Consider the following 24,805-nt stretch of genomic DNA (forward strand, 5'->3'; position numbering starts at 1 on the left):
CAGGGAAATAAACATAGTTGAACACAAAGCACAGTTTCACTTCACATTTTATTAGAATCTTTCCTAGTAGACCTACTTCTGCACAGATAAACATTTGCCATCATCAGTATTCAAGCTGTTGTGGGTTATTATTTCATTAAACTTGCCTCTTGTGAAGTTTCTGTGTTAATGCAAAGCAGAAACCCCAGGAACAGAGGAGTACAAATGCCATCGACACACTGTGTCAAGCCTTAGAGCGGCCGTAGCTTCACTGACAGGTGGGAAACAACAAACGTGTATCAGTCGTGAGATGAGAACAACGGTTGTCACATCAAACGGAAGGGGAGATGATGTGCTCGCAACAGCATGAGAGGTTCAAACCTCGGTACGCACTTCATCCCTAAAGATTCATGACCTCGAGGTGTAGTTCAGATTATAAAACATGTTCCAAACAGGTCAAAATGAAAGCAGGAGGAATAATAGTATGTGGGGGAAGAAAAAGTAAAAAAAAAAAAAAAAAGCAATTAATCACATTTTTTAAATGTCTATATTTAATGTTTGACTCGTTAACCGCAATTATGTCTTAACATGGGGAAATTTCATGCATTATTTATCCTGCATGTTGGACAATTGTCTGAAATCTTTGGCATGCTAAATAGATTCTGTCTGGAAAGAGTCTCATCCGAGCGTTTGTTTCTAAATTAATCAAGTGGGCGGGCGTTGGAGCAAACTCTCAATGCTATCTGGACGACAAACCGGCAAGAACAGCCAATGGAGGCCTTCCAAAACGATAATAGCTCAATCTACACATCACAAGACAAAACAACAAAAAGGATAAAAGAAATCCGAAGCGACAACCAGACCCTTTATTTCAATGTGACATGGCATTGGGTAAGACTCTTGAAGATACACTGAAAAATATTCAGTTTTGTGAGCAGGACGTCTATAGTATGTACACCTCATCGTGGGTCACGTGACCCGGAGCGCCCCTCAGTAGTCTAAGACCTCTATAGCACCTTGAGAAGGCTGATTGCGTATCTGTTTAACTATGACTATATGCTTAAATGTACGCCACTTCAATCTCTTGAATAGAAAGGATAAATTCAACTTATTTATTTTTTCATCTTTCAACATTATGTTGCACCAAAGTTTCACCAAAATAAAAATCAATAAAAATCAAATCATAACAACAACAACAACGGTAATCATAATAATAAAAAAAGACAAGGTGAATAGTTTCCCCATATAAACGTCTACCAAGAATGCTACAAAAACAAATCCAATCATCTGGCGCTGAAAAACTTTATCGTTGGTTATAATCGATAGAAGAATACATGATGCACGAATCTATCATAACACGAACGTTTGCGCTAACTGAAAACTGTAGCTTCTGATGCTGTCATAGTTGTGATTTTCTTTATACAAATATTAAATCTATATGTGACAAAAGACATTTAAATACTTGTTAAATCCCATGAGCCCTGCTAAAACTTCCTGTGACCCACTCCCAAACACTTGAGTACAGAGAAAAATACCTGAAACTGTACAGATTTAGACTGTTTTTGATCAGTGACCGGGTATAGCATGACGTTTTGGCTTGAGTTAGAAAAATATTTTGCAGTCGTTAGAGAAAAAAAATCAGGTATAAAGTAAACAGCACAAACAGTAAATGATTATTTCATCTGAAATTTTCCGTTTTGCACAAGAGGCAGAGAGAGGGATCGTGGAAAGGGGTCCGAAGAATGCGGCGTCCCCCAAGGCTCTGTACTGGGTCCGTTTCGGCTTCAGCCTATAATGACACACATGCGTCCCACATGCACTGTACATGTGTGGGAGACTCAGATTAGCACGATAGCGAGTAAATGAAACAAAGACATGCAGTGGATGAATTTAAAGTCAGTTAAGCGTTGACGAATAGCTGGTGGCGCAAAGCGGCGCTTCAATACATCGGCTCAACGCCTTGTTCGTCCTCTTCTGGAGGAAAGTCCGAGTTGAGGAGAGACTCCATGTAAGCGATGTAACTGGAGCTGTGGGTGTACCTTTCGCTGGGTTCTGGGACAGGAAGTGTGTGCGCTGAAACAGGAAGTGATGCGGGTGGCAAGCAAGGGGGGGTGCTGGTGTTCGGAGTAATACTAGCGGGAAGGAAAGCGGTGATTAATTCAGGAGGTAGCGCTGAGGGCTCGATGGCTAGCGTGGGTGGCGGTGTCGGCAGACGCGGGCGTTTTGCGGCCAGCGGTTCGTCTGACGGTTGGGCCTGAGGTTGTTGTTGGTTCACAGATGCCTGTCGATAATAAAAAAAAAACAATTGTGTTTTTCGCAGCTCTCAAAATAGCTGCATTGTCAATAGGGCTGGGACAATAAATCGATGCATCGTGAATCGAGAAATGATTCTGGATTGATTCCATTTTTTTCTGAATGCATCGTGATTCTCTCTCGAATCGATTCTGAGCTTAGTTTTTAACAGCAGATGGCACTGCGTGTTTTAGAAACAGATGTAATCTGCTGGCTTCTAATGCCTTACACACACCACTTGAACCTGTTATAAAATAATCATTCATGAAATCCGAAAAGGGTTGAAGTGAATTACAAGGGTGTTTGCAGTGGGCTGTTTACATTAATCTCATGTCATAAAAGCATTCTGAGGTGCGAGTACATTCTCAGACTCAGCCGAACGCACAAGCGCTCTTCTTCGTGAGCATTTGAGCGTGCTGTTAAAAACTAGCCTAGAGCGCCATCTGCTGTTAAATACTAGCCTAGAGCGCCATCCGCTGTTAAAAACTAGCCTAGAGCGCCATCTGCTGTTATAAAGTAAGCTAAAAATCGATTCACGATGCATTCGGGAAAAAATTGGAATCGATCCACGAATCGCGATGCGTTGATATTTTGTCCCAGATCTAATTGTTAGCTCGATAAACCTCTAGTTTGACAAACAAGAAAGCAGTAAATTGTTAAACTTGCACTTTGACTTTAGGTTGATGAATTGTGTGTGCAGAAACATACGATACTCTGCCTGAAGCGACTTAAAACACTTACCAGACGAGACATGACCCTCTTGGGCAGCTCCTGATTGAGAGAGTGAATCTCACTACGTTTCAGTAAGATCTGCGTCTCGTCCTGAAACTCCACCTGGAAAGAAATGCAGTCAGTTTAGATGTTACAGATCCTTCACGGCTCTTGGAACCAAATTATATGATGCGATCCAAGCTTGTGTCTCAGCGGCCACCTTACTAACACCCTCTGGAAGCAGTTTTCCAGTCATACAAGTACAAATTTCTAAATCTACAAACTGTTGGGCATTTAGCACATTACATTTAATAATTGTGATTTAATTATGGTTTCATATTTCAGGAAGGGACATGAACTGACAATACATAACTCCGCGCACTAGGGCTGTCAAAATGGCTGAAAAGCTAAATTCTAATTTCTTATTATATTCGAATTCTAAAGGCAATACTTAATGTTGGAGGAAAAAAGTACTGTATTGTCTCTTATGCCCACGAGACGGAGCAAGCGAGTGCAATAAGCAATTATAAACCTAATCAAGCATTGCATCTTTTATTGAACTAAAATGACATTAACTTTTTAAAGTGCATTAACTTTTGAAACAATTGTTCTTAAATATAATATAATATAATTTCCTTAATGTGCATTCAAGGAAAATTAGGTTATAATAGTGCATAAAACTGAGAAAACATGCTTCAACAGACAGTCATTACGAACTACATTAACACAAAATAGCAAACTGCCATTCAGAAACAATCCCCTTCTACTCACTACATCTATATATTGTTCGTTAAAAACACCAGACGCTCAGCTTGATCTGCAGCGAGTGTTGAGCGCTTTCTGTAGACACTGTTTTCAGCTGATGAAAATTCACACTCAGCTCTGACTGATGTGCAGTTTTGGTCAAGCATGTCGTTGTACGATTTTTGACACCAACTGAGAGGGTTTTCGTCAGTAGGAAGCCTTTTCCCGCCATTTTTTAAATTAACAACGCAGCCGCAGCACGCTGTACTGGATAAGCTAACAGAAACAAACCGCGTCAGTTCCCAGTAAGCAATTTTGCGTTCAAAAGACGTATAATAGCCGTCCGAACACAGCCCAGACATCTAGGCTAAAACAAGGCAAAAATTTGGGCTGCAAGTGAAAATTTAATAGACGTCAAACTATAGCCCAAGAATATCAATTATCAATTAGATAAAGAAATTAAATTAGTAAAGAAATTAAACCAAACACCTTGTAATTAGTTTACTTTGCTTACATGATGGAATATCATACATCTCATAAGTTATTTTGGCAAAAACGACATGAAAGCAAATGCAAGGTTATTTTGACTAGAAGTGGGTTACTCATAGCCGGACTCTATCGGGTCTATAGTTAACCTAGATGGTGAAATGACGGCTATTGGTTGCTGGGTTACGTCATCATAATGGTCTTAAGCCTCTTGACACACCAAAAATTCACATGCACGGTTTTTGCATTCAAATGTGCATTTTTTTTTTTATTCATTGAATATTTGAAATTCGAGTTTTTATTTGACAGCCCTACCATGCACAGAGATCACTTATGTAATACTAAACCTAATACGATCACAGTTGATAGAGCTGTAAAAACTGCATTTAACCCAGAATATTCCTTTACAACTCTTATTTTTGGAACAGAGGAGCAACCAACATAACAAGCTCCAAACTTTGAACCAGTCTGCAATCAACACCCTATTCCAGATCAATTCCCAGCAGCTTCAAGACCTGTCAGACTTCCAGACATCCAGTAACAGATCGCCTGGGGTGGTCAGGAGAATATTCGGTGTGTCTAGCGAAGGCAAACGTGACGTCATGGAAGTGATCTGTGGTTGTTATGGAGTGCAGTGACTCACACGGATCTGATAAATAATAGAGTCTTGTGGCGGCGGAGAGAATCAGACGGTTCGTTAATGCTGACAGAGGAGTCTCTCAAGAGTTCAGCCGAGCAATGAAACACTGTATTGTGTGTGTGTGTGTATATGTGAACTACATGTTGAACTGAACATGTGTGTGGGTGTGTGTGTGTGTTTGGGTTTTAATGAGAAAGAATCTGACGTGAACCAAAACTAGTTCATCCAATGTGTCAAACTATGTATTAACACAGTTTGGTAATTCCTCATTTTAGGAAAAAAATGTTTCGATTTAGCTTTCTGGTAGTTTCGGAGTCACTTTTCCGTTCAAATGTGACCCAAATGTAAGGGAAAAACATGGTCCCATCCCTGCACAAGAACACAAAAGCACTTCCTGTGACCGAGTGTCGTGTGTACGAGAAATAGCAGATGAATGGCGGTCTATTCTCGTTGACTGCGGTCCATCACACCTCATAAGATTCATGTACAGACTCCATAAATCCCCCAAGCGGCACATATGCCTAGTCTTCTCATTTTCCCATTAATCTCTCCTCCCTTTTGCTCAAGACGTCAGCGGCTCCTCTGTGTAGAAGGAAAGCGAACTTTACACCAAATGTGGACTCATGAAAGACTCGGAGAAGGGCGGGAATCAGGAGAAAAGTTAACCGAAAGATTACTTTTCCTAACTTATAAACCGGACGACACTGTGGCGCTCTATTATTCTATAAATAAAATAAATAAATATTTTTTTTCAAATTCTATTTACATTATTTTATTAAAGTCCCCCTGAGGTGAAAATCAAGATTTTAATGTTGTTTATAAGTCTATTTGGTGTTTTTAATATGCTTTAAGACAAACCATGTGTAAATTCATAAGTCGACAGCATTGCTGAGTATTTTCTCCTTAAAACTGCAGTGAACCAAAGACAGTCTCAAAAACACGGTTTGAAATCACCGGTGTTTCTGACGTCACAAACTACCTTGTAACCAATCAGATCAACGTGTGATCGCCAACGAGTGGATCTCTGAGCTGAGCGAGTGAGTGGCGGCGGGGCTCATTTGCATATATATACATATATGCATATTGCATACTCATTTGCATAGAACCGTGCATACTAAATGAGCCAAGGGTGTCGAGTTACATTCAAGCTATTTTAAGAAATAAAGAAAAAAATCTCACAGGAAAAAACTTTTAAATATGTTGTTTTGGTGATCAAAGATGATTTTTAAGGGATAAAATGATTGACTACAGCGGGACTTTAAAAAAACAAAACACAAATTAACTGTAAGTAGAAGCCAAACCGATAAAACAAACAAAATACAGCAGTTACCTGGTAGGATCGGTGGACGTGTTCCTTGACAAAAGACGCGTTGAGAATACGTCCGTCGATTGTCTTGACCACCACAATTTCGCCCTGTTCGGGAGGGCCGTTCCGCAGGCAGTCGTGACTCTGAGAAATTAAAGAGACAATAGATCAAATCTGATTGGATGAGTCAAATTAATGCCCCAAAGCCAACCATAACAACCTAGAATCAGATTTCAACCGATCAGGACCAGAACTTAAAGACCCCCTGAAATCAAAATGTACGTTTTTTTTAACTTCCAGTATGAATATGTTAGCCTTAAGGTTATGAATAAGCTGTTGTGTTACAAACCAATGACAAAATTCACATTTAGGAGATAAGCATTTAAAACTTACAGTCTCTCACTTCGCTAAAATGGATGACAGATTTGTATGACATCACCGCGGACTTCCGCTACTCATCACATCTTCTGTCCAGTCAAATGCTCTCTAGAATCTAAAGCTCCGCCCCCTATGCTATAAACACCACCTGGCCGAAGCGACCGTTGAAACACACGTCGTGGAGCAATATGTACAATTTGGGTTGGTAGCTCAAACGCTCGAGTTTTATTCCGTTTTCCAACTGTACGTTGGTTAAGAATGAAATGCTAGAATTTATCCACATCTCTACTATTGAATACAACGTATCATCGCTCAGGTGCTGTCAAGAATGACTGCAGTCTGTGAGGTCAACTAAAACGCTATTGGCTATTTGAAAAGGGGGAGGAGCCATTCACTATGTCCCGCCTTAGCTTCCAGTTTCTGTGGAAAGTACGTCAACACATCAAATAAAGCTGCTCGTTCAAAGCCACTTCAGAGGGCCTTTAAGCCACAAGAGGCCGTACATTACAGCAATTTTACCATGACTAAAACCAACAACTAAAAACTGGGTCCCACTTTATATTAAGTGGCTTTAACTACTATGTACTGACATTGAAATTAATAATTTGATATATATTTATGTAATTACACTGTTGCACCTTCCCTTATACCTTTACCCTGACCCATACCAATATAAAATATAAATATATAAATATAAAACCCATATTTAATATAAAGTGGGACCCAAACGAGTTGTAAATCCCAAAATATATTGAAGAGACTATTTGTTGGTGTGTTTAGCTCACCAGCAGGTTCTCTGGGAAGACGTTATCACAGTAGGAGCCGTCGTCAAAGTTGACTTCGAAGTAGTTCTGCGTGCCGATGCCGGTGATGGTGCAGCGATAAAACCAACCGTTGCTGCTCCTCCCGATGACCTCCTGACCCAGAGACAACTCGCGCGAGCTGCTTTTGACCTGCAACAGAGCCAAACCTTCAGTTTGAGGAACACCTGCTCTCATTTATAGGGATAGTTCACCTAAAAATTAAAATTACCAAACTTTTACTCATGATTTATTCACCCTCAACTCATCCTAGGTGTATATGACATTCTTCTTTCAGACGAATACAATCAGTTATATTAAAAAATGACCTGGCTCTTACAAGCTTTATAATGGCAGCGAATGGCCGTTTCTGTTTTTAAGTCCATAAAAGTGCATCTATCCATCATAAACGAAGTCCACAGGCTCTGAGGAGTTAATAAAGGCCTTCTGAAGTGAAGCGTTTGTGTAAAAAAAAAATCAATTTTTAAAACTTTATAAAGAAAAATAACATGCGAGTAATGCGACGCACTGCTGATATTTACGCTACGCCATGACGCACTACGCTACTTCTGACATCACAAGTTGCGCTTTAGGTGTAAGACTGCGTATGTTCGTTTGGCCGGAAACTAGAATTTTACTTTGTAGAGTGTTAAATATGAATATTTTTCTTAAACAATCATACATAGATGCACTTTTTTGATGGACAGATGCCCTTTTATCATGGATTGATGCACTTTTATGATGGATAGATGCACTTTTATGATGGATAGATGCACTTTTATGATGGACAGATGCACTTTTATGATGGATAGATGCACTTTTATGATGGACAGATGCACTTTTATGATGGATTGATGCACTTTTATGATGGATAGATACACTTTTATGATGGATAGATGCACTTTTATGATGGATAGATGCACTTTAATCATGGATAGATGCACTTTAATCATGGAGAGATGCACTTTTATGATGGATAGATGTACTTTTATGATGGATAGATGCACTTTTATGATGGATAGATGCACTTTTATGATGGATAGATGCACTATTATGATGGATAGATGCACTTTTATGATGGACAGATGCACTTTTATCATGGATAGATGCACTTTTATGATGGACAGATGCACTTTTATCATGGATAGATTTTTTTATGGATTTCAAAACAGAAACAGCCATTCACTGCCATTATAAATCTTAAAGGAGCCAGGACATTTTTTAGTATAACTCTGATTGTATTCGTCTGAAAGAAGAATGTCATTTACATTGAGGGTGAGTAAATCATGGGCCAATTATATTCTTTGGGTGAACTATCCCTTTAAGTGTGTTACCAAGGCTACGCACCTTCTGATTGGTCTGTTTGTGTTTGTGGCAGGTGACGGACACCACGTACGGCCAATCGGCTGGCTTCATGGCGACACCGGCGAGGAGCGCACAGGTGACGTGGAAAGATGTGGAGCAGTTGTCCGACGAGCACTGGATACACGCGCCGAAGATCTGCTTAGTCGTCTTGTGGCAATAGACGCACTTCTGAAAATCGTAACAAGGAAATGTCAATATATTATGTCATTTACATTACAAATTCTCTGGATAATTGTAAGCATGATTTATCACATTGCTAACATGTTTCTAACATGATTTAACGCTTTGCTAGAAAATTTTAGCATGTTGTTAACATTTTCCCAATATGAATTAGCACAACATTTACGTGATTTAACACATTGTTAGCATGAATGGACACATTGCTTATTATTATTATATATTATTATTGCACATTATTTAACAATGCTACTATGGTACTAGCAGCAATTAACACATAACATCTTTTAACATGTTTGCTAACATGAATTAGCACATTTCTAACATGTGTTGCTAGCATGAATAAGCAAATTTAAATAATACATTGCTAACATGTATTATTACGAAAGGTTTACGATAAAGAAGAAAAGAAACAAAAAATGAAAAAGACATAAGAAACAAAATAAGGATAAAAACAACTAAGAGATGAAAGTGAAACAGAAACAAGTAAACAAACCAAAACAAAAAAAAAAGTGCAAAAGTATAAACATGGAAATGTAAACATCAAAAGTAATTTACAACTCATTTAACTATCGTAACTCGACTAATTGCAGGGTTTTTCCAATGAGGAAAAGTGATTTTATCCATCAGAAAGTGGAGCCCGAGGCGAATGCTAAGTCGATGGTAAATAGATATTTGGCTATTGGTTAACATTATTTGCATGTGTCAGCTGAAAGCGAAAGTCATTTCAAGAGCGCAGCAGCTTACATTTCCATGAAAGATTAGGAAGAGGAACAATTATTAACAGTGAACAACAATAAATACACCAAAAAGACTGATTTTGACTCAAACACAGAAATAGGGCTTATTTTGAGGCAAATGAAGTCAACAAGCAGTCGATTGTTTAAAACACTGTGCCATTTTTATGCGAATATCCTCTGAATGGGAAACATTTCAGCTCATCTTTCCCTCTTTCTTTGTGTCGGTCTCCTCTTCTCCTCCATTTCCACATAAACCACCTCCAAACACACACACACGGTGCACGGACACGGGGATATCGACGGGAATAAAAATTCTTTATTAAATTGTCAATACTTCATTTCAGCCCCCTGTGGCCAAGCGGTCGTAATGTACGACGGCCTTTCGATGCGGCGCCGGCTCAGAAATATTTCATCGGCCGGTGAAAGGCTCTGATTTATCATTCCTCAGGGATTGATCACAAGACAGGCCAACGGACAAGGGAAGGGAAAAAATATGTGATTTACGAGCATCAATCTCTCAGTTATTTATTCATAAATCAAGACCTGGCGTCCATTTTGTGTTGCAGTGAGCAAGACTTTCTTTTAATCCACGAGAATAAATGTTTGATGTTTATATAAACATTCAAGACAAACTACTGACATCGATTCGCTCCAAAATTTCTCTTTTCCACAAGCTGATGTCAGAGGTATGAACATTACGAGAGGTTTATGAAACGATTAAGTGGAAAAGAAAAAAAATATATACATGAAAAGACGACAAAAGAAACGAAAAGGGTATAAACTGAAAAAAGCACAAACAAAAAGTGAAAGGAATAAATAAAGAGAACAAACTGGGGAATGAGCGGAACTAACAAAAGTAGAAGCCAAACAGAAAAAAAGAATGAAAAAACTAAATGAACAAGAATGAAAGAAAAAAGTACAAAAGAAAGAGCGAACAAAAGAAACGAAACAAAAAAATAAACAAAAGTAGAAAAGGAAAAAAAACAGTAAAAAAAATAAAGAATGAAAGAAAAAACTAAACAAAAGAAAGTGAACAAGAAATAAAACAGAAAAAAACAAACAAAAGTAAAAAATAATGAAGCAAAAACAAAAGAAACAGAAAAAAGTAGAAAAGAACAAAAAAGAAAACAGTAAAAAACAAAAAAAATAAGAAAAAAGCACAGAAAAAAGAAAGAGAGAACAGAAGAAACAGAAATAAAACCAAAGCACAAACGAAAGAATGAAAGCGGGAACATAAGAAACAGGAGCATGTGTGAACAAGCGCTTTTTTGCCTCATCAAAGCACATTTTTACTGCCATCATGTGGTGAACGACACCAGAGGAGATGATGTCACTCATAGTTTGTGTTCTGTGTTTGAGCAGCGCTGGTGTGTGTGTGTGTGTGTGTGTGTGCGCGTTCAGATGGAGAAACCTGCCTATATAATCAATGCACTTCATTTAGCACAGCAGAGGAACGACACCTGATTATTCAGCTGTTCCACATCATTAATAATGCATCATTCCCTCCGAGAGAGAGAGAGGGGAACAACTAAAGAACAAGACAACTGAACAAGATTGTGAAAGTGAAAAAAAAAAAATAGAATGAACAACACAAAAGAAACAAAATAATTATCATAAGGGTAAAAAAACAAAGCAGAAATGAAAGAATAAACGAATAAGAAACAGAACAAACGAATTAGCAAAAATGAATCAATGAAAACAAACAAAAGCAGAAAAATACCAGTGAAAAAAGAAACAAAAAAGAAACTAATAAGAAACAAAGAACAAACCATCATAAAAAATCATTAATTAATTAAACTAAAACGTAAACAAAAAGAAAGAAAAAAATTAATGGAAGAAATTATGAAAGTATGAAAAAGGCAAAAAAGCAAGAAATAAACATTAGGAATGAACAGAAGAAAAAACAAAAGAAACAGTGAAGAGCAAAAAAATAGGTAAAACAAACAAAAGTAAATTAAACAAAAGAATAAAATAAAAAAATGTGAGAAAACAAATCAAATGAAAGGCCAATAAGAAACGGAAAGAATGACTGAAAACAACAGCAGAAAATTAATGGAAGTAATATATGAACAAAAAAAGAACAAAATATATAAATGAAAAAGGGAAAAGCAAAACAGAGAATGAAGGTAAGACAACAAATGAATGAGCGGGAAATTAAGTAAAACAAACAAAAGTACAAGCCAAACAGAAAAAATACCAAAGAAAGAATGAATGAAAGAAATAAACAAAGAAAAAGAAAGAAAAATACCAATGAATAAGAAACAATAAAAGTGGAAAATGAAACAAAAACAACGAAACAAATAAAACTACCAGCAAAAGAATGAAAGAAACAATGTGAGAAAACAAACACAAACGAAAGGCCAATAAAGAAACAGAAAGAACTAAAAACAACAGCAGAAAACGAATTAAACAAACAAAAAAAAAAGAACAAAAGAAATGAACAAAAAAGGCAAAAGCAAAAAATAAAACAATAACGGGAAAAAAAAGCACAAATGTTAGAATAATAAATAAAAAAAATCATTGGATGCGCAACGAACGCCAGAACGGAAAACTATGAAGCAAAGCAAAAACAATAAATAAAAACTCTGAATGATCAATAGTTCTCCCGGATGTTTGAACTGGAGTCACTCACCAGACTCTTCCTGGTGTCGGGAACAGCGCTCACGTCCACAGGCTCTCGCTCCACAGCGCTGACGAAACGAGCCTCGGCCACCGCCACAGCACAGATCACGTGAACCCACCTGACGACACAAGACAAACGTTTGCTTTACATGTACGGTTCGTTTAGGAAATCAGCTGCCTCGTAATAGAGTTTCAGATATTAGACCTGTCATCTGTGGTTTTCTTCAACGCTCCTCCTCTTAAACTGCACAAACAGCAGGCCTGCAACCAAGACAACCACAATGAGCGCAACGTTTTAACGCAACAATAAACGAGTGAAATGTGTTCGACTCTTACAGCTGTCCACTCCATCGAGGTACATCGAGAACACATCCAGCCTTCCTGTTTCGTCTCGGGATTGACTCCATAACAACCTGTCGGAAAAGAAAACGAAAACTTTATTTATTGAACTGTGCGATTCACCAGTGTACGTTATTTTCAAAGATACAACAGTGTCTGTAATTTTCTATTAAAAAACGTCTTTCTCCGACATTGTTTGACACAAAAACAGTGAACAAAGAGTTAAAATTAAGAACAAAAGACAGAAAAAAAGAACCAAACGGGAAAAATTGCCAAAAAAACAAATTGAAAAAAAGAAAAACACAACAAAATTAAACGAATCGACAAATGAAACTAGAAACAGACCGAACAAACAATTAAACAAACTAAATAAAGTCAAAAAGAAATGTCAAAAATGACTGAAATGTTTTATTTTAACGAAAAAACTAAACTAAATTTTAGTTCAACAATATTTTTTATTTAATATTTTGTACTTTTAGGGGATTTTATAGTCATAAATTATATTTATGGAATAGTTATGATCCATTTATTACCTGTTAATCGCTTTTTGCACAGAGACCTGGATAATGCATGGATACATTTAAGAAATATTTGCATGTATATACTCTATATTTATATATAATTTAGATTATATATAAATATAATTATCCTATATATAAATTTAAAAAAAATCTTAAATATATACATGCATGTTTGTGTATTTATATGTACAGAATAATTCTACCAAACACAAACTTTTATTTTGGATATATTTTATAATAGCGGACAAAAACATCAAATTTAAACTTCACGTTGAAATAACGTAATGCTATCACTGAATATTTAGACATATTGGATATATTTAGTAATATGAATGTGTTACGATTGACATTTCAAGGCTCTTACACATTTAAATTTCCAACCAATTACACAAGCTGTACGCAAATTGAAACCTTCCCCTTTGAAACTCATGGATGACGTTCACACGAGTAGCGTTGTCGTCTGTGTGTGTGTGTGTGTGTGTGTGTGTGTGTGTGTGTGTGTGTGTGTCGTCGCGCGGTGTTCAGGAAACTGCGGTTTCCCGTAATTACACCAGACACCCTTCGATTGCAAGGCACAGGAATGGACTGTGATATTGTGCGAGCGATCGCTTTAGAAGAAACGCTCCAGCTGGAGGTGAAAGCTCACACAAATGTAAAGCCCGTTTTGACATGCTGTCATTTTCTTATCGAAATCACCAGCTTTCAGCAGCTGTGCACACCTCATCCGCGCAGGTAAACACTAGCAGCGGGAACCACGCGTTCAAGCCCAGCTCGAGCCATAATGGCCTCCGCCACGGCACACGGGACACAAATACAGCCTGCGGGCATTAGTTTAATATGCAACACGCAGACAAGCGCAAACACGCGCTTATACACGTTCAGGAAAATCATTTTCATAACCGCTGGAAGAATGTTTGTGAGTTCAAGCGCTTATGAAACCAGGCTGGCAGAAAATAGCATCAAGAAATGAGGAGGCAATGACAGCACAACTAACAAGCTGTCTTTCAGTTCACGAGCTGTTCAAGGCTTTGGAAAGCAAACAAGCTAGAGATGTTGTTGTTTTTGTTGTTGAGTCTTTTTTCCCCCGTAGAACGGTTCAACCGTTTTGGACGGTGATTCGTTTCACTTCACGGCCTGTTCCTCATGGTTCTGGAAGGCAATTTAATTCCTTTGTGTTCATTTTAAATTTAACTTTAAACCATTCAAGCACAAGAAGACCTGCGCACAGTTTTTTTGTGCTGTGCTCACATCTAAAATGGCGCGCGCACAGAAAGTGTGCGAAACTATTTAGATGAACTGAGTTCTCTTCCGTGCTTTTTGCACTTGAACAAACGAATACACACAAAAATGTCAAAATATCCCCGTAAAAACAGTCAGTTATGTCTTAGAAGAAGGTCAACAGTTGAGAAAGACAACGCATGTGTATCAGTATATAGGATCCGTGCAGCTCTTAAAGTGACAGTAGCCTAATATTCCTGCCGTCTCTATAGTAACACTAATCACACAACAAAGACAGAAAATTCACTCGCTGTTCTTGACTGAATAACTATATTTGTAATGTACATTTAATTTATAAAATGCAGTGTTATTTTACATTTGATTACAGTTTCTGACCCTGAATACCTGAAAATTATATAAGTTTGACTAGTTGTTTTGGGTATTTTTAAACCATAAGCAAAAGTTCCTTGTGTAAGGCCGTGTGTCCAACAAAACGTTTTTTCACGCGGCTGGCGTATTTTTTCAATTATTTTCAATGGGAGCGCTGTGTTTTTAGAACATGAGCGTAACGAGGGGCTGAACGTTTTTTTCACCCTGAAGCTCTCTGCGTTTTTTACTGGTCGCCGAGAGTTGAAGAATGTTCAACTTTGGGTAAAACGCAGCGCTCATCACTGTCATTTTTTACCCAGCCGTCCAATCACAGTGGAGGAGGGGCGGGGCTAATACCACACCGACCAACTGTCACAACATTCTTTCTGTACAACGACGTGAACCAGCAGAGCTAACCGAACAAAATGGATGAAAAATAAATTTTTAGTATGAAACAAATTATCTGCGAAATCAGTTACAAGTAAACTGTGCTGCGGATATTCTGTATCATAGCAACGAAGCGTCTCAACTGAAAAAACGCAGCGCTGCCAAAACGCTCTCAAGCGCCCACAGCTAGGTGTTTTCAACAGAGCGTATAGCGTTTTCAGCTGGCTAAAACGCTTTGTGGACACACGGCCTAAGTTTTCTTTAGCCTATTGGTTTTTGTTCAAGGAATTCAGCTACAAACTTAGAATAAATGTGAATCATATTCAATTTTTTGTTTTTTTTTAAATAGTTAGTGTCGTAATAGTTCAATTCAAACGATACCCAACCATAGACATGCTGTTGTTTTTCCCCCTCTAGAACGGCTCGATATATTCGCCTATATTTTGGACGATGGTTTGTTGTCTCCTCTACAAGAATCAGTCAAGAGAGTCTGAGCGCTTTAAACACGGCAGGAGAGCTGTGGGATCTGCTTTCTGTAGCTCTGGTGACTTTGAGGGCCAAAATTTATAGCAGAGGAATACAGAAAATTTAAATAAGCCAACTGAGGTCAAAACTTTACCAATTTACAAATGACAAAACCAAAGAAACAGACTTTCGGTGTAAGACATTACACATAACTGATGCAGAAATACATGACATCTATCAGCTATTTCAATCAAACGTGGGTCATCGGATCAGATTTACGAGCCAGAAATACCTGTGCTTCTTTACAGAAAGCTTGAACGGTGGTGACAGAAACGGTGCGTTTATGAGACAGCGACAGCTTTAATTAGTTTGACAGAGTAAAAACAGAGTGACGGTAAACTGATTAGTGCATCTAAAAGAAGACTAATATACACCGGCTCATCTCAGAGCTATCACACGACTGCTTCACGCTCCGAGGAAACAACTTCAATACAAGCCGACATATGGCGAGTCGTACTTTCTAATCTAACGACTCTGGAGAGCATCCAAGCGAAACGCTTGTTTTTTTTTATCACAGTGAAGAACATACCATTTTAATGGTAAATATAATCATATATCACGGCTCAATGCTTCAGGAAAACAGAAACATCAAGCAAAAGTTGAAGTGAAATAGTTTCATCTGAACTGTCATTTTCGTTTAAACGGGCCAATCAGAGCGCGGCATCGCTCACACACATACACACACACACTCTAATTGGCTACGCGGCTTAGACTCGCGCCGAAGAGAAACAAACCACTTTTGCCGTCTGTGTTTTCCTCTTCGAGAGGTTTGTTTGCCCCTCTAAATAAATAAGAGTGCTGGAGTTCAGCCTGAATGACGGTAAATTGGCTGGAGTGACGTCCGGGTCTCCGTAAGAGGCTCTCGAGGGCCCGGCGACGAGATAAAGAGACAATCAAGGGCGTTTATTAGCACACGCTCCTGACTGACAGACAGAAATATGTGGATAGGCACGAAGGCTGAAGATACAAATGTGATTTTGAAGTGAACTACTTCTTGCTTTAAGAGCATGGCTAAGAGAACAACGCAACACTAATATTATCTATCTGAAAATGTACATTTCGTTTATTCAAACGTACATTTCTTACAGGGAAAAATGTGGCGATTTGACAAAAACATTAATTGCATTGATATGTTGGATATACACCTTGTGACAGAAAAACTAAAAGGTTCTTTTGACTTATATAAATATATATCTTTTTTATATTACTATGTTCTAAAAATAGATTAAATATTAGTTCTTACAGGAAAGAACAAAAGGAACTTTTCACTCATCAAAAAACAACAATTACCCATAAATAAACAAATAATGCATTATATTATACATTTCTTATTTTACAGACTTTATATTATATATTTAATTTGTATTGTATATTATATCAGTATTTTTAGCTTCTCCAATTTAGAAAATGTATCTAAAAACAAAGGAATAATAATGAAAATATATTTATTATTATTTCTACTATGTACTTATATATATGTTAATTTGGTATCAATTGTTTAAAGGAAAAAAAAGTTTGAGTTGTCCTAAGAAGGGTTATGTTTAATTACATAATTTTATATTATTCACATTAGATAAATACATTTATTTATTCTTAATAATAAATTAAAAAATAATTAAAAATCGAAACAATCTGCTCAGCATCGCTTTTTGAAAACTATATATTTTTTATAATATATATATATATATATATATATATATATATATTTTTTAAATTTATATATTAAATTTTAATTCTTTATAAAAAAAACACACATATATATATGTATATATGTATATATATATATATATATATATATGTATATGTGTGTGTTTTTTTTATAAAAAATTATAAAATTCTATATATAAAATTTTATATATATATATATATTTTTTTTTTAACAACATAAACAAAGGACAGCATATAACCCCAAAACATAGATAAACAGTCAAGTAGGGTCTGGTATAAATTTTAAAAACACTGAGACAGTGAGTCAAAGGTGTTCATCTAGGACATTTACATTGAAAATCGATTAAAAGCTGCGTTGGGAAATTAAAAAAGCAGTTCTGTGTGAACCGACCACTAGCGCAACACATCACTGCCATAATAACGTTCTGCAAGTCAAATCACTTTCATTAATATGGCGCTTGTAACAATATAGATTGTTTCATAGCAGCTTTACAGTGATAATAGGAGATTACAGTAACAGAGATTGTTTTGGCTTCACAGCAGCTCTAGAATAAAGTTATTGTCCAGCTAAAGTTAGTTTTGATTGATTCACTTCCGTCGCAACGGTCATTAGTTATTAACTTAGGGGCCGCTAACACGACACCGCTTTAACTATCTGTTCTGCAGAGCGTTTGGATCATGAGGAAGATGTTGTACTCACTGGCGTGGACCTGAAGGCCGCAGCTGCCACAGGACAGAAGAACACTGGTGCCGTCGTCACCGATGTGGGAGTTCGACGGCAGGGGTTCAGTGTTTTCAGCACCGGCACTGAAGCACATCTCTGGAACCAGCGGACGGGTTCGACACCCGACCCGGGACGTGTCCGAGACGTGGAACGAGTCCTTTACCGGCTAAGCACACACAGAAACACATGAGAGAGGTGAGCATGTTGACAGGAGAGCTTCATTTAAAGGTGCAGTCTGTAGGAATGACAGCTAGTGGTGGAAATAGGTACTGCAGTCTAAAGTCAAAATATCAGAGATAGTCGTTTCCCCGCCTCCACAGACTCGACGCTCAAACGGACTGCCAGTTTGAGGACACACAACAGGAACGAGCGCAATTGACAATGAAGGCCGAGGAGATATACACACTGTTAGTTGATGAGTTGGTTTATCCGTGTTTAATATGCTCTCGTTCATAGAGATTTTTAGATGGATACCAAGGCTTTTTAGTAGGGGTGTGCAAAAAAATCGATTCACATTTGTATCGCGATTCAAGCTTTACCGATCCAACATTATGGCTTTTATAACCTCGAGGGCGAGATGAAACTTGATGGGAATCACGCTATATGCAGGCTTTGCAAAGCGAAAGTTAAGTATTTTGGAAACACCACAAACGTGAGAAATCACATGGTACGCCATCACACAGAGATTAGCATTAAAGACGCGGACGAACAACAACCTAAAGTAACTAACCTTAACTTAGCCAGTCAACCAACTCTCTTGGTTGGTTGACCACACTCTCTTTCAATGCTGTAAACTCCCACGAACTCTGAACGGGCAAAGAAAATAACTCTTAAATTATTTTAAATTCTATAAATTATTTATGTATATAAATTAATTATGTCTACTGCAATCAATCACACAGGAAAAAGTAAACTACATTTACATACTGTGAATCGTTCTTTGAATCCAGAATCGTTTTTGAATCGAAAATAACTAACTAAGACTAAACTTATTTAAAAAAAAAAAACACTTAAACTTACATCAGCGTGACCAAAACTACCTAAAATGACAGAAAACATCTTCGGAAACAGTGTATTTGAAGTGTAATTTGATTGGTTCGTTTCGCTGGCATCCCATTAGACTTCATGGGGAGGCGGGGTTTATGAGCTATACTGGGACCAGCCACCGGGGGGCGCTCGAGACGCTTCGGCTTCACTATTCAGGACTTGTGCGGCACGCTTGGTCGCTCATTACCTGTGTGTAGGGGCAGAACAGCGTGCACACGGCGCAGTGAGGCTCGATGGTCGCCATCGCTGCGTTGAACTGCTTCTCGGCGAGGAAGTTTGGCAAGCAGTTCTGCAACAGGTTCTGCCACAGATCCTTCTTGGTCTCCGGTACAGAGCCTCCGCCTGCTGGAAGTCCTGAGTACAGCTCTACAGGAGCACAGAGAGACCACACACACACACACACACACACACACACACACACACACACACACGTGAAATACACTCCAAATGAAACGCTTCAGAAGAGTCACAGAAATAACAAGAGTAATTTGAGCGTGGGATGGATGGATGAATGGATGGCGATAGAATGATAGATAGATGGTGGATAGACAGATAGATAGATGGACAGATAGAAAGATAGGTGGATAGATAAATGGACGGATGGATGGATGGATGGATGGATGGATAAATAGATAGATGACAGATAGATGGATAGATAGATAGATAGATAGATAGATAGATAGATAGATAGATGGATAAATAGAAAGATGGACAAATAGATAGATGACGGATGGATGGATGGATGGATAGATAGATAAATAGATAGATGGATAAATAGAAAGATGGATACATAGATAGATGACAGATAGATAGATAGATGGATAGATAGATAGATGGATAAATAGAAAGATGGATAAATAGATAGATGGATGGATGGATGGATGGATGGATGGATAGATAGATAGATGGATAAATAGATAGATGACAGATAGATAGATAGATAGATAGATGGATAGATAGATGACAGATAGATAGATAGATAGATGACAGATAGATAGATAGGTAGATAGATGGATAAATAGAAAGATGGACAAATAGATAGATGACGGATGGATGGATGGATGGATAGATAGATAAATAGATAGATGGATAAATAGAAAGATGGATACATAGATAGATGACAGATAGATAGATAGATGGATAGATAGATAGATGGATAAATAGAAAGATGGATAAATAGATAGATGGATGGATGGATGGATGGATGGATGGATAGATAGATAGATGGATAAATAGATAGATGACAGATAGATAGATAGATAGATAGATGGATAGATAGATGACAGATAGATAGATAGATAGATGACAGATAGATAGATAGGTAGATAGATGGATAAATAGAAAGATGGATAAATAGAAAGATGGATAAATAGATAGATAGATAGATAGATAGATAGATAGATAGATAGATAGATAGATAGATAGATAGATAGAATAGAAGCCAAATAAGATCTTTAATTCTGTTCTGCCTCATTCAACCTGACACTCAGTCTACGGGTCCATGACTCATATCTACAGTGATCGGGCTGAACGAGCGGCTCTACACACAGCGGGTGCAGGTGTGTGTGTGTGTGTGTGTGTGTGTGTGTGTGTGTGTGTGTGTGTGTGTGTGTGTGTGTGTGTGTGTGTGTGTGTGTGTGTGTGTGTGGAGGGTTTGATGCCCCTCTCCTGTATTTTGCCCCCTACAGTGACAGCAGGCGGTACCGGTTTACAGCTGTCTGTCTGTTCATAACACACGCAGACAAATCAATAACCGTCTTCCAGGCGCTCGCTTTTATAAAGCACTTATTGTTTGTGGCTGCTTTCTTTCATACTTTATTGCTTTTGCTCTTTGTACTCGCAAGTAAACGCTTTCACAGCAAACAAACAAACTCTCCACCAAACCAGAACACTGCGAAATTAAACGTGTTCTAGAAACATTCATATTGGAAAAACTAATGTAACTTTTAAAAACTTTCTCCTCATTGGAAAATTTACCATCAGACATTTATCTAGGATGACAATATTTCTCGTATTACCAAAACAAAACGTTTATCTGCAAAGAAGCGAGAGCAACAGTTATGCTATTTCGATGTTATTTTTCTACAAAACTTTTTACCAAGACTGAATTTTACGAAAGTCATTTATGAAACTAGCACATCAAAAGCACTAGCACTTCGTAAAACTATTCTAATGCAGATTTCTGCAATTCAACAATTAATGAATGGTTTTATGAACATCATTAGATTTTACAGACATTATTGCCAACTGTATTTAAAAGACACAAGAAAAAAAAGTAATTTAAGAACAGCTTTACAAACATTTTAAAACTATAATTATTTTTTATGAACGCCATTGCTAACGTTATCTATAAAAGAGAAGCAATATAGATAAATCTTTTGTGAAAGATATTACATAATTTACTGCAGTCAATTAAAATTTTTCGCAAGAATGGTTGTACGAACAACGTTAAGAACATTCGATTTTTGGTATGTTATTTCGAATGCAATTTTTGAAACGCGCATACAAGAATGGCTTCATAAATTTACGTACATCATTGCAAACTTCATTTGAAACGTACAAAACAATTTAATGAAACTCTTTCATAAATATATTTTTACATAAAATGTTGAACTGAATGTGACATTTAAGATTCAAACAATTTAGAAATATAAGTCGATTTTACGACCGCCATCTTTAAAAAAGGAGCAAAACAAATTTGCGCAAATCTTTCGTAACTGTTTACGCAAGAATGGTTGTACGAACAACCTTAAGAACATCATTAGACTCTTTGTATATTATTTCGTATGTAATTTTTGAAACGTGCATACAAGAATAACTTCATAAATTTACGTACATCATTCCATTTTAAGGACGTAAATCCCAAACTTGATAAAACATGAGCAAAACAAGTTCATGAAAATCTTTCGTTAATATATTCTTACGTAAAATGTTGAATTGAATCTGAAAAATAACTTAAGAATGGTTGTACGAACAACCTTAAGAACATTATTAGACTTTTTGTATGTTTCGTACATCATTTTTGAAACGTACATTAGAGATGCGCGGATGGGCTATTATTTCAACCGTACATGCAAGAATGAGTTATTAAATTTACGTACGTCATTTTAAGGACGTCATTGCGAAACTCATGAAAATCTTTTGTAAATATATTCTTACGTAAAATCTTGAACTGAATGTGACAATTAAGATAAAAAATGGTTTTACGAACAATTTCAAAATATAATCCAATTTTACGACCGCCATCAAAAAAAATAGGAGCAAAACGAATTTGGGTAAATCTTTCGTAACAGTTTAAGCAAGAATGGTTGTACGAACAAACTTAAGAACACTTAAGACTGTTTGTATATTATATTGACATTATTTTTAAAAGTGTATGCAAGAATGACCTCATCAATTTATGATTATTTTAAAGGACGTCATTCCGAAATTTATCATAAATATATTCTTTCATAAAATGCTGAATTTATGGTGACATAAAATTTTCGGTTTTACAAACAGAAATCTGCTTGTTTCATGAAAGAGAACCGAAATATTATTTATGCATTTTTCATACTGAGAGTATTTGGCGCTTCTTGGTCGCCCACTGATGATGTCATGAAAGCAGTACCTACCCTCATCGCTGGAGTTTTCCTGTTTGACTATGGAGTGAGGCGACCGCATGGGCGGCTTGCTGAGCGGATGCCTTCGACTCTTCTTCACCTCAACCTTCTTCTTCAGCTTCGTGAAGGGACTCGGCTGAGAACAATAAAAAAATATACATTTCAACTTCAACTTTTTTTATATAGCACATTTAATAGCAACGTTGTTGCCCAAAGTGCTTCACAGTTAACTAAAACAATAAAACATACATGTATAAGCTCAGTATAAGCATGACGCACTCTTAGACATACCCCTCACATAACTGTATAATGAGATCAGTGTAGAAAGAATAAAACTAGATACAAAATAAGTTATAACTACAATGTACAATACCCTTAACTAAAAGCTAAGTTAAAAAGATACGTTTTTAACTGAGACTTAAAAATTTCTATAGTTCGAGCTAGCCGGATATGAAGAGGAAGACTTCTTTTTAGAATAAGGGACAGTCAGCAAAAGTTGGCAATGAAAAATTCAACAACAAAAAAAAATCATTCGACAATATACCTCAATGTTTAAAGTCTGTAGACCAGAATTAAAGGCTGTAAAAACTAGGGATGCACGATATATCGGCCACCATATTGGCATTGGCTAATATATGTTAATTTTTAAAGGGTAACTAAACACTAAAACGACTTTTTTAAGTTAATGATCTGTAAGAATGGAGCTTCATAAATGCTGTTCATTGATTCCGGTAAATTTTTTGACATTTTGGTTTAAAGTGTTTTAATTCTACAATATATGGTGTAAAAACGTCTGAGTGCTGCCCTCTTCAGGTTGAACGGTGGCTACTGCAGTTGAATTTTCCTATTGGATGTTTGCGGTGGTTCGTGACGCAGCGGTTGTTGGTGACGTAGGCAGGTTCCATACAAAGAGATGCGTCTCAGATGCACGCCCCCCTCCGCTGGGCTCTGCCCACTTTTCCAGCATTTTTCAAATATTGCCAGTGGGTGGAGTCAGGCTCTCACCAGGGGTTTAGTTACCCTTTAATGTTATCGTCATCGGCCCGATAAAAACATTTGGCCGATATCTTAATGCCGATAAATAATGTATTATTTCCTTCAGCCGAGACACTTTAGATGTGCACTGTTCAACGTGATGTCTTTAAAATATGATTGGAAGCGCTTTGAAAAGAAAAATGCAGTTTTGTGCAACGTGTGCAGCGCAAGTCTGTCATAGGCGACATAAAATTATAATGAGAACATTGTTATAATTGTGTGCTAGGGACATGGATTTAATAGTGAGACTTTTGTTTTTGTAATTAGGATCTCAAAAATCATATAAGAATTTGGATTTCGATTTATCTACCAATATATCGGTTATCGGCTTTCAAATTTAAAGGATTATCGGTATCGCCAGAGCCCGTCTGCGGAGAGCCTGGTCACTCCCTATTAAGTCCTATTGTACTGAATTTTGGTTGTAGTTCCACCAGAGTTCCACTGGGGGGCTATCGCCATGAGTGCAAAATGAATGGGAGTCTATGGAGCTAGATGGCAAAATTTGTCTCTTTCACCTGATTGGCATTGATAAATCTCAGATTTGATTGTAGGTTTTGCAAGTTCAACATGGTTTATAGGTCGAAAGTTGAATGAACGAGTACTTATGCCCTTTTGATTTCTTACAGGTTGAGTTGTTGTTGCCCATAGCATGCTAGCATTCTGCTAATGAACGCTGATTGGTCAGTGAAGGACTGTTACGACCAGAGATACCGCTTGATGGCATCGTGGCATCCGAAGCGGGACCAGAATGTGTGTGTGTATTTTTGGCGTGGTCTTTTAAAACAACAAAACAAAAACTCTTCTAGCGTGTGTATTTACCTGTATCAGCGGTGTTGTTGATGCCTCGAGAGAAAAGAAAGTGCAGAGCACGAAAGCACCAAAGTGACTGAAGGATTGCCGTAAAGCAGTATCTCTGGTCGTACGACGTGTATGACGCCAGTGACATTTTAAAAGACTTTTTAAAGCAAATAAGTGAATCGAACACCCAGCAATGTGTAATTTATTTGCATCTCCGGTCGAATACAACATTCAAATTACTATACAAAAAATGATATCCTGAGAAAAGTGGATTTTGAGGGGTATAGCTCCATAGACCTCCATTCATTCTGCACTCGTCCTGTGAGCGCCCT

At 37.3% G+C, this 24,805-nt stretch overlaps 1 protein-coding gene across 1 annotated transcript in view; it reads right to left on the bottom strand.

Moving 5' to 3' along the window:
* kdm4b (lysine (K)-specific demethylase 4B) overlaps positions 1-24,805 on the bottom strand; it is a 62,853-nt gene that overhangs the window by 47 nt on the left and 38,001 nt on the right. The window contains exons 12-22 of the mRNA XM_077225941.1: positions 22,653-22,776; positions 19,226-19,404; positions 17,968-18,157; positions 12,577-12,653; positions 12,446-12,501; positions 12,251-12,359; positions 8,684-8,869; positions 7,322-7,489; positions 6,183-6,302; positions 3,013-3,105; positions 1-2,260 (exon numbers count right to left, since the gene is read on the bottom strand). The exon at positions 1-2,260 is cut by the window's left edge and continues 47 nt beyond it. Of these exons, the coding sequence (XP_077082056.1) occupies positions 1,919-2,260; positions 3,013-3,105; positions 6,183-6,302; positions 7,322-7,489; positions 8,684-8,869; positions 12,251-12,359; positions 12,446-12,501; positions 12,577-12,653; positions 17,968-18,157; positions 19,226-19,404; positions 22,653-22,776 (1,644 nt within the window). The 3' untranslated portion in view covers positions 1-1,918. The remainder of the gene's footprint in view (positions 2,261-3,012; positions 3,106-6,182; positions 6,303-7,321; positions 7,490-8,683; positions 8,870-12,250; positions 12,360-12,445; positions 12,502-12,576; positions 12,654-17,967; positions 18,158-19,225; positions 19,405-22,652; positions 22,777-24,805) is intronic.

The sequence above is a fragment of the Siphateles boraxobius genome, unplaced genomic scaffold (genome assembly GCF_051911475.1).
Source record: "Siphateles boraxobius isolate OS27281-9 unplaced genomic scaffold, OSU_SipBor_1 13, whole genome shotgun sequence".
In the NCBI taxonomy this organism is placed as follows: domain Eukaryota; kingdom Metazoa; phylum Chordata; class Actinopteri; order Cypriniformes; family Leuciscidae; genus Siphateles; species Siphateles boraxobius.